Raw genomic sequence first — 10427 nt, forward strand, 5'->3', positions numbered from 1 at the left:
TATCTTCTCCCCCATTCCCCTTCCTCTAGTATTTTCTCCCCCATTCCTCTTCCTCTAGTATCTTCTCCCCCCCATTCCCCTTCCTCTAGTATTTCCTCCCCCATTCCCCTTCCTCTAGTATCTTCTCCCCCCATTCCCCTTCCTCTAGTATCTTCTCCCCCCATTCCCCTTCCTCTAGTATTTTCTCCCCCATTCCTCTTCCTCTAGTATCTTCTCCCCCCATTCCCCTTCCTCTAGTATTTTCTCCCCCATTCCTCTTCCTCTAGTATCTTCTCCCCCCATTCCCCTTCCTCTAGTATTTTCTCCCCCATTCCTCTTCCTCTAGTATCTTCTCCCCCCATTCCCCTTCCTCTAGTATTTTCTCCCCCATTCCTCTAGTATCTTCTCCCCCATTCCCCTTCCTCTAGTATTTTCTCCCCATTCCTCTTCCTCTAGTATCTTCTCCCCCATTCCTCTAGTATCTTCTCCCCCATCACCCTTCCTTTAGTATCTTCTCCCCCATTCCTCTTCCTCTAGTATCTTCTCCCCCCATTCCCCTTCCTCTAGTATCTTCTCCCCCCATTCCTCTAGTATCTTCTCCCCCATTCCCCTTCCTCTAGTATATTTTCCCCCATCCCCCTTCCTTTAGTATCTTCTCCCCCATTCCTCTTCCTCTAGTATCTTCTCCCCCATTCCTCTTCCTCTAGTTTCTTCTCCCCCCCATTCCCCTTCCTCTAGTATCTTTGCCCTTTGACCCTATGGGGTCTCAAGATTTCAGCATAGATGGAGGGCGTCTCTTTTGATCTTTTTACATGTATATGAATATTACACAGGTCTTATTAATATCACTGATTGCAGCTATTTATTATTCTCCCAAACACCTTCCCATATGTGTATATTATGATGCGTTGGTGTACATGATGCGTCAGAGTATATAATCTTGCGTTGGAGTACTGTATATAATGATGCGTCTGAGTACATAATGCGTCGGAGAATATAACGACGCATCTTTGTACATCATAAGGCGTCGGTGTACATCATGAGGCGTCGGTGTATATCATGATGCGTCGGAGTATATAATATAACTATGTAACTATATAGTGTATATCATGATGCGTCGGTGTATATCATGATGCGTGAGAGTATATAATATAACTATGTAACTATATGGTGTATATCACGAGGCGTCGGTGTACATCATGATGCGTCGGAGTATATAATGATGCGTCAGAGTATATAATATAACTATGTAACTATATGGTGTATATCATGAGGCGTCGGTGCATATCATGATGTGTCAGATGGGTGCCTAAAGTAGGACAGGTGCTGATGTAATGCTTATGGGAGAAAACAGGCTTTTCCTTCACCACAAGCGACAAAAGGAACAAAACATTTATTAGGCAATAAAAAAATCCAATATATTTTTAAAGACACTGGAAATGATCGTTTACAAGAGGAGCATTACATGCGGGCCCCTGCCTCTCTCACTATCCTCCCTTCCTTGTCCAAGCAGAAGTTGTATGAGATCGGATTGTCCAAAGCTGCCTCAATCTTTTCAGATAGATTTTCTGCTGTGATGAAGGATTTGGACATTTCCTAAGGAAAGAGAAGAAGCATAAAGAGGGGGCAAGCAATAATGATAATTTGGGGCCCTTCAGCACAGGCAGCTATAGAGGGGCAAGTGCTGACAGATTACACGTGATTAGCACATGTATGTTCTGCTCTGGTTCCATGAAGGGACATGTGCAGTGAGTATCAGATAAACCAGTTGGGCAGTACCAGCAGCTTCATTCACTAATTACTGGAAGATTTGGGGACATCACCCTATTACCTGCAACACTTCAATTTCCCGTTCTTTTTCCCTGATGAACTGCTGCTCTTCTATATGATTCTGTTCAGTGGAAATCTTCTCGTGGCGCTGCAGAACCTCTTGCTCCAGCCTCTGGCGCTCCTCTCTGTAACACAAGTAGCAACAAGTAGGGTGCCAGTCTAGCCACCAGCTCTACACATCTATGGTACAATAAGGAGACTCATGGGATACAAACTCTGCTAGAAACAGCGCCTCCTAGTGTCCCTCACATACCAGCCTGACACTAATGATGTCTCCTGCCCACCCTCCCCTGTATTTGTTGCACAAGCAGTCACACTATATACAAGATGGAAAGATGCATTAGTGAGCCACTGCATTACATGAGACAAGATTGATATGATTGATAGTGAGCCACAAACCTTCTTCTTAGTGCCATCCTGTTCTCTTCATCATTCCAAATCATCAGAGTCCTGTGCTCCTCACTCTCCAGTCGGTGGCGCTGCTCAGCCAGGGAGCCCACCTGCTCCTCATACTGTGACCGAAGGACTCCCTCCTTGCACTCTGCCCTGGGGAGGAAACAAGCGAGGAGGCTTTGTCCAATCACGTTCTCTCGTGTTTCCCCAGCACCCGTCAACTGCCTTATAATACATGAGTCATACTCTGCCTGAAGCCTTGTGCCTTTATATGGTCACAGAACAACCCCTCAGTGACTTCTAATATCCTTATCATTTACAGTAGGGGGTACATTATCCCTTATAATACATGAGTGATACTCAGAGTTTCCTGTATAACTCAGCCTGTAGCCTTGTGTCTTTATATGGTCACAGAACAACCCCTCAGTGATTTCTAATATCCTTATCATTTACAGTAGGAGGTACATTATCCCTTATAATACATGAGTAATACTCAGAGTTCCCTGTATAACTCAGCCTGCAGCCTTGTGCCTTTATATGGTCACAGAACAACCCCTCAGTGACTTCTAATATCCTTATCATTTACAGTAGGGGGTACATTATCCCTTATAATACATGAGTGATACTCAGAGTTCCCTGTATAACTCAGCCTGTAGCCTTGTGCCTTTATATGGTCACAGAACAACCCCTCAGTGACTTCTAATATCCTTATCATTTACAGTAGGGGGTACATTATCCCTTATAATACATGAGTGATACTCAGAGTTCCCTGTATAACTCAGCCTGCAGCCTTGTGTCTTTATATGGTCACAGAACAACCCCTCAGTGACTTCTAATATCCTTATCATTTACAGTAGGGGGTACATTATCCCTTATAATACATGAGTGATACTCAGAGTTCCCTGTATAACTCAGCCTGCAGCCTTGTGTCTTTATATGGTCACAGAACAACCCCTCAGTGACTTCTAATATCCTTATCATTTACAGTAGGGGGTACAGTATCCCTTATAATACATGAGTGATACTCAGAGTTCCCTGTATAACTCAGCCTGCAGCCTTGTGCCTTTATATGGTCACAGAACAACCCCTCAGTGACTTCTAATATCCTTATCATTTACAGTAGGGGGTACATGATCCCTTATAATACATGAGTGATACTCAGAGTTCCCTGTATAACTCAGCCTGCAGCCTTGTGCCTTTATATGGTCACAACCCCTCAGTGTCTTCTAATATCCTTATCTTTTACAGTAGGGGGTTATATTTCCTTCAGTTTGATGTGGGTGGGGCTTGATTAGTTGCACATGAACAGACTGTATAGTCAAAGAAAAAGCTAGTAGGTTTGTAAATATGCTGAATGACAACTTTTTATTCCAGCTCGTTCAAGAACCTACTAGGAATAACTCTCTTTTGTACCTGTAATAACTAATAATACTGAACTCATCTCTAACATTTGTGTGGGTGAGGGGCATTTAGGGAATAGTGATCATAACATGGTCTCCTTTGAGATTCTGTTGCAGAAGCAATTCTATAAGGGACCAACTAAAACACTACATTTCAGACGTACAAACTGTGACAGTATAAGGGCATCTCTGCAACATATTAAGTGGGAAATGCTTTTCACAGGGTTAAATACAAGATTCCTCTGCACTCAACCCATTATCAATATATTTAAGACAGAGACATTTGTGCTACTGCTACTGAAAAATGCCTTACCCTTTAAACAAAACAGGGATTGTTTGTCCATATATTGCAATATATTTAAGCTGAACAACTACGTCAAACTCATCCCATATCTGGCCAGTCCTACGCTCAATTTTATCTGATTCATTAAGAATTCTATTGCTTCATTATACATTTTACACAGGGACTTGGTTTTACCTGCAACTTAACTTGCTGCTTTCAAAGTAAACCTCAGAGGACTCTTGTATTTGACTATATGTATTTTGTGGTCACACCCTCATTGCACCCCCGCCTAATGGTTTAAAAATATAGTGGTGAGCACAACTTTCCCTTGTTTGTTATTGTTTATACAGGAGCAGTGACCAGCTCCATGTTGTAGCTCCACCCCTCCCAGCTATAGTCAGGTGATCCCACTGGTGGCCAATAAAAGGGCAGCCAAGTTTGGGAGTTTTACTTTGAAAGCAGCAAGTTAAGTTGCAGGTAAAACCAAGTCCCTGTGTAAAATGTATAATGAAGCAATAGAATTCTTAATGAATCAGATAAAATTGAGCATAGGACTGGCCAGATATGGGATGACTTTGACGTAGTTGGCCAGCTTAAATATATTGCAATATATGGACAAACAATCCCTGTTTTGTTTAAAGGGTAAGGCATTTTTCAGTAGCAGTAGCACAAAATGTCGCTGTCTTAAATATATTGATAATGGGTTGAGTGCAGAGGATCTTGTATTTGTCTATATGTATTTTGTGGTCACACCCTCATTGCACCCCCGCCTAATGGTTTAAAAATATAGTGGTGAGCACAACTTTCCCTTGTTTTTCACAGGGTTAAACACAGAACAAAAATGGGAAGTCTTTAAAATGCTGCTTAATAAATCTACTTGTCAGTATATTCCACTTGTAAGCAAGGAACGTCGTTGCAAAGCAAAACCTTTTTGGTTCAATAGAAGCGTTGGTGTTGAGGTGGGTAAGAAAAGACCTGCTTTTAAGGCTTTCAAGTTATCTGGTACAGCCGAAACATTTATAAGGTACAAGGAGGCCAATAAATCATGCAAAGAAGCTATAAGGCAAGCTAAAATTGATATAGAAAAGGATATTGCAGCAAGCAGTAAAAATAATCCAAAGTTATTCTTTAAATATGTTAATAGTAAAAAAATGAAGCAGGAATGAGTGGGACCCTTAATATCGGGGGGGGGGGGCAGCTGGTTGATGAAAACAGAGAAAAAGCCGAGATTCTGAACTGTTATTTTTCATCTGTCTACACAAATGAGGAACAAATTAATGAAGGTTTCCTTATTTATAGCCGCAATTTTAGTAATTTTGGACTCCAGTCCTTAAGAGGGATATAAATGAGCTGGAGAGAGTGCAGAGACTAAGTGCAACTAAACTGGTTAGAAGGAGGGAAGAGTTAAATTATGAGGGGAGACTGACAAGGTTGGGGTTGTTTTCTCTGGGGGAAAAAAGGCGCTTGTGAGGGGACATGATTAGACTTTACAAGTACATTAGAGGACATTATAGACAAATAGCAGGGGACCTTTTTACCCATAAAGAGAATCACGTACCAGAGGCCTCCCCTTCAGACTAGAGGAAAAGAAGTTTCATTTAAAGGAACAGAGTAGGGGGTTCATCACAGTGAGGACAGTGAGGTTGGGGAATGCACTGCCGGGTGATGATTCAGTTAATGACTATAAGAGGGACTTGGATGATTTCTTGGACAGACATAATACAAAGGCTATTGTGATACTAAACTCTATAGTTAGTATAGATATGGGGATATATCATTTATGTGACAGTAGGGAGGGGTGTGTGTGTATGGAGGGGTCAGTGTGAGTATGTAAGCGAGTATGAGTATGTATGTGAATATGTATGTTAGTGTGAGTAGGCAAGTGAGTAGGCGAGTGAGTAGGCGAGTGAGAGTATATATGGATGTTTGTGAGTGTGAATATGTATGTGAGTGTGAGTATGTAAATGAGTATGTTTGTGAGTGTGAATATGTATGCGAGTATGTATGTGAGTATGTAATTAGAGGAAGTTTGTGTACAATAGTAATATGTGTATTGTCAAAAATTCGGGCCACACGCAAACCTTAAGCTGTCTGCTCCCAACCCCCACCCAAACCAAACCCGCCAGCACCTCCATTTATACACCTGCCCGATGCGCCCACCTGTGATGTCATGAAGGGAGCGAGGCAGGGCTGCACCTATAAATGGAGGCTGCCAGAGCTGAAATGCAGCAGATTAAAGTTAGGGGCAGGGAGAGTGGAAGAAGAGACCCCCAGATTGTGTGTGGAAGTGGGTGTGCCCACACATCACTAATGTAGAAATTAGCGATGTGCGGGCCGACCCGAGGCCTGCAGGTTGGGCGGGTTCGGCCCGACCCCTGGACACTTAATAGACTTCCGCCTGTCCCGTCCCTTTTGTGACGTCACTGCGAGCGGTCGCGGGTCGAGAAATTCTCGACCCGCGCATCACTAGTAGAAATCCTACAGGAGTTCTGGCCAATCACAAGCCAACCTTTAATCATGTCAATTTCTGGGTGAAAGGGCAGAAACATTAGTGTTTAAAGTTGGGCTTGGATTTATATTAAAGAGATATATATATATATATATCATAACATACTGGGCTATGTGGCACTTACCTGATGGCAGTTAGTATGACCGAGTACTCGCGGTACCTTCTGCTCACATTCAGCAGTTCCTCCACACATACCGGCGGGGGGTATTTAATACGCGAGGCCTTCGATTTAGCCGGGGGGTCGGTGCGAGACTTTCTGCCCCTAGATGGGGCGACACAGGGAAGGCGGGTTACTCTCAGCAGGAGGAGGGATCTGCCTGGGAAACGGAACATGATTGGTTCTCGCTCAGAGCAGGATCTGCAAAAGAAAAAAAAGAGTCTTATTATAGATACATACAGTATGTATCAGAGCTGGTGTACAGAGAGGGCAAGGGAGGGACGCCAGAGAGAGAGAGTGAGTGAGGGATGTTAGAGTGCGAGGGAGGGAGGGGAGGCAGAGAGTGCGAGGGAGGGAGGGAGTGGAGGCAGAGAGTACGAGGGAGGGAGGGGAGGCAGAGAGTACGAGGGAGGGAGGGGAGGCAGAGAGTGCGAGGGAGGGAGGGAGGGGAGGCAGAGAGTGCGAGGGAGGGAGGGAGGGGAGGCAGAGAGTGCGAGGGAGGGAGGGAGGGAGGGGAGGCAGAGAGTGCGAGGGAGGGAGGGGAGGCAGAGAGTGCGAGGGAGGGGGGAGGCAGAGAGTGCGAGGGAGGGGGGGAGGCAGAGAGTGCGAGGGAGGGAGGGGAGGCAGAGAGTGCGAGGGAGGGGAGGCAGAGAGTGCGAGGGAGGGGAGGCAGAGAGAGGGAGGGAGGGGAGGCAGAGAGTGCGAGGGAGGGGAGGCAGAGAGTGCGAGGGAGGGGGAGGCAGAGAGAGGGAGGGGAGGGGAGGCAGAGAGAGGGAGGGAGGGGAGGCAGAGAGAGCGAGGGAGGGGAGGCAGAGAGAGCGAGGGGAGGGGAGGCAGAGAGTGCGAGGGAGGGAGGGAGGCAGAGGAGTTGCGAGGGAGGGGAGGCAGAGAGAGGGAGGGAAGGCAGAGAGAGGGAGGGGAGGCAGAGAGAGGGAGGGAGGGAGGGGAGGCAGAGAGAGGGAGGGAGGGAGGGGAGGCAGAGAGAGGGAGGGAGGGAGGGGAGGGCAGAGAGAGGGAGGGAGGGAGGGAGGGAGGGGAGGCAGAGAGAGGGAGGGAGGGAGGGAGGGGAGGCAGAGAGAGGGAGGGAGGGAGGGGAGGCAGAGAGAGGGAGGGAGGGAGGGATGGGAGGCAGAGAGGAGGGCAGAGGAGGGGAGGCAGAGAGAGGGAAGGGAGGGAGGGAGGGAGGAGGAGAGGGAGGGGGAGGGAGGGAGGCAGAGGGAGGGTGGGAGGGAGGCAGAGAGAGGGTAGGGAGGGAGGGAGGCAGAGAGAGGGAGGGAGAGAGGGAGGGAGGGAGGGAGAGAGGGAGGGAGGGAGGAGAGAGGGAGGGAGGGAGGGAGGGAGGCAGAGAGAGGGAGGGAGGGGAGGCAGAGAGAGGGAAGGGAGGGGAGGCAGAGAGAGGGAGGGAGGAGGGCAGAGAGAGGGAGGGAGGGGAGGCAGAGAGAGGGAGGGGAGGGAGGCAGAGAGAGGGAGGGAGGGGAGGCAGAGAGAGGGGAGAGGGAGGGAGGGAGAGAGGGAGATGAGGGGAGGGAGGGAGAGAGGGAGGGAGGGAGAGAGGGAGGGAGGGAGAGAGGGAGGAGGGAGAGAGGATGGAGGGAAGGGGGAGGGAGGGAGAGAGGGAGAGAGGGAGGGAGAGAGGGAGAGAGGGAGAGAGGGAGGGAGGGAGGGGAGGCAGAGAGTGCGAGGGAGGGAGGGAGGGGAGGCAGAGAGTGCGAGGGAAGGCAGAGAGTGTGAGGGAGGGAAGGCAGAGAGAGTGAGGGAGGCACAGTAGAGAGTGTGAGTGAGGGAATTCAGAGTGTGAGTGACGGAGGGCAGAGAGTGTGAGTGAGGTAGAATAGAATGAGGAGAGGACATGAATGAGTGGGAATAGACAGCTGCATGAGCAGAGGTGACACAACAGTGAGTGTGAATTACCGCCGGCAGGACCACTTACCTTCCCAGCACATCCCTACAGCGCCGCCATATTCGTGACCTAGACCTTGTGCATGCCGGGAAATGAGTTCAACCCCGCCTTTCTGCTCAGGGTCACGGAAGTGGAGTCAGTGGCACTGTATCACGTGACGATTTGCGCGCTTCCATGACTTAGAAGGGCTTCCAGTCTCGTGGCACCGTGGGGTTGGGCGCAGCCAAATGAAGGGCTTTCTCCGCACATTATAGTGTAATTAAAGGATGGGCACTGTGTGCAGAGATGATAGGCTGGGGCCAATCAGGAGGAGCTGGGTCAGATGTGACGCATTTATAGCTGACAGCCAATAGTATTCTGTTGTGTTATTGTACTGACACTAGCATAGTCTCTCTCCTACTTTTATTTCAATACATGCCATATACCACTGTACCTGATCTGTCCGACACTACTTGGCGGTCCAGGCGCAGTTGCATATGTATCTACCGGCTAATATGTGGGCACAGACCGAAGTGTACCCGCCAGCTCTGAGACCGTCCCGCAATATGGGCGCTCTCGCACTACCCCAAAAGAAAGCCGTTCTTTCCACCGCCTTGATGCGGTTCGTGCCTTTGTAAGTACACAAGCGGCTGTAAGCAGTCACGGTTACCGCTACCCGGCACTATGTTCTTTTCTAAGCGGCGGATCAGTTGACGCAGGGAGCTGCGTCTCCTGCTGCCGCTTGTAATATGCTAATTCGGGTTGCCAGATGATGGGTCCTAGGCAACGGGCGGCTATACACATGTTCACAGCGCGAGTGTGCACACCCACCTCTATTGGGCTTTTTGATTGGCGTAAGAGGACCAGGCAGCGCCTCCGATAGGACACGGCTCTATTGGCCTAAGAGGGTCTGACAGCGCCTCCTATTGGACACGGCTCTATAGATACAATAGTGTGTTTTGTTCTGGCACAATGATAGTATATTCCGACTAAAACTTACCTGTTACTATGCACTTATGCTACTTCATCCCACACTGTTTGTCCTCCCCCCCCTTTACTTCCCTGCACCTCACGAGTTTACATAGACACACTGTACAGTAGCTGATTGACAGCTATCATGGTTGCCTAGCAACAGTCCTTGGCGCCATTTTCTTAGACGTGGGTTTAAATTCTGTGGAATTATGGGTTGTCTGAATGTTTGTTTGTATACTCCCGACGAAGATCCCTGTGGGGGATCAAAACGTTGAATCTTAATAAACAACTTTTTGACTTCCAAAAAAACCTGTGAGTGTCGCTATTTTCTACTTTTATATATATATATATTATATATACAGGTGAACCAGCGCTTTAATGGTTCAGTATGAGTGTAAATCACAGCAGGACACTATGCCCCTCCTAGCTGAATAGCTAAAGCTTCTTGCTGGAGCCAAGTCGGGCAGTGATGAGGAAAGTTTTTAAGTGTCTCACATCCAGTGCATTAAAGTGGATTAAAGTGCCTACATGAAACTCATGGGGGTGCAGGTCAGCCCATGTGTGGCACCTGTAAGTTCCCCAAACCCAAATATCACACTCAGCCCATGGGCAGGGACAGAAGGAAGAGAAAGTCATCCTTGTACCATGAGCTCCTTCTGTGCCAGTTGATCTGTAAGGTGCCCCTTATTTGGGAGCTCATTTTAATGGAAGCAAGACTTTAGGGCTCATTTACTTACCACAGGTGCAGATTGCAAGATACAATCACCATGTTGTTTACCCACAATGCAACATTTTTTCCCATGGTTCCAGTGTAATTTTGGCCACAAGGGAGAGATGCACCATATGCAAATGCAGTAGATTCAAAGCATATTCACCTGCCCTCCTCTAGTCGGACATTCCTATACACTATATACCCCTGCCCTCCTCTAGTCTGACATTCCTATACACTATATACCCCTGCCCTCCTCTAGTCTGACATTCCTATACACTATATACCCCTGCCCTCCTCTAGTCTGACATTCCTA

At 47.7% G+C, this 10427-nt stretch overlaps 1 protein-coding gene across 1 annotated transcript; it reads right to left on the reverse strand.

Moving 5' to 3' along the window:
* Window positions 1–1353: 1353 nt before the first annotated feature.
* On the reverse strand, window positions 1354–8491 carry mrps26.L (mitochondrial ribosomal protein S26 L homeolog). The gene is given in 5 exon segments (NM_001091176.1): window positions 1354–1575; window positions 1811–1934; window positions 2209–2355; window positions 6519–6752; window positions 8482–8491. Coding segments are annotated over 4 exon segments (615 nt in total). The 5' UTR covers window positions 6728–6752; window positions 8482–8491; the 3' UTR covers window positions 1354–1440.
* Window positions 8492–10427: the final 1936 nt, after the last annotated feature.

The sequence above is a fragment of the Xenopus laevis genome, chromosome 1L (genome assembly GCF_017654675.1).
Source record: "Xenopus laevis strain J_2021 chromosome 1L, Xenopus_laevis_v10.1, whole genome shotgun sequence".
NCBI lineage: Eukaryota > Metazoa > Chordata > Amphibia > Anura > Pipidae > Xenopus > Xenopus laevis.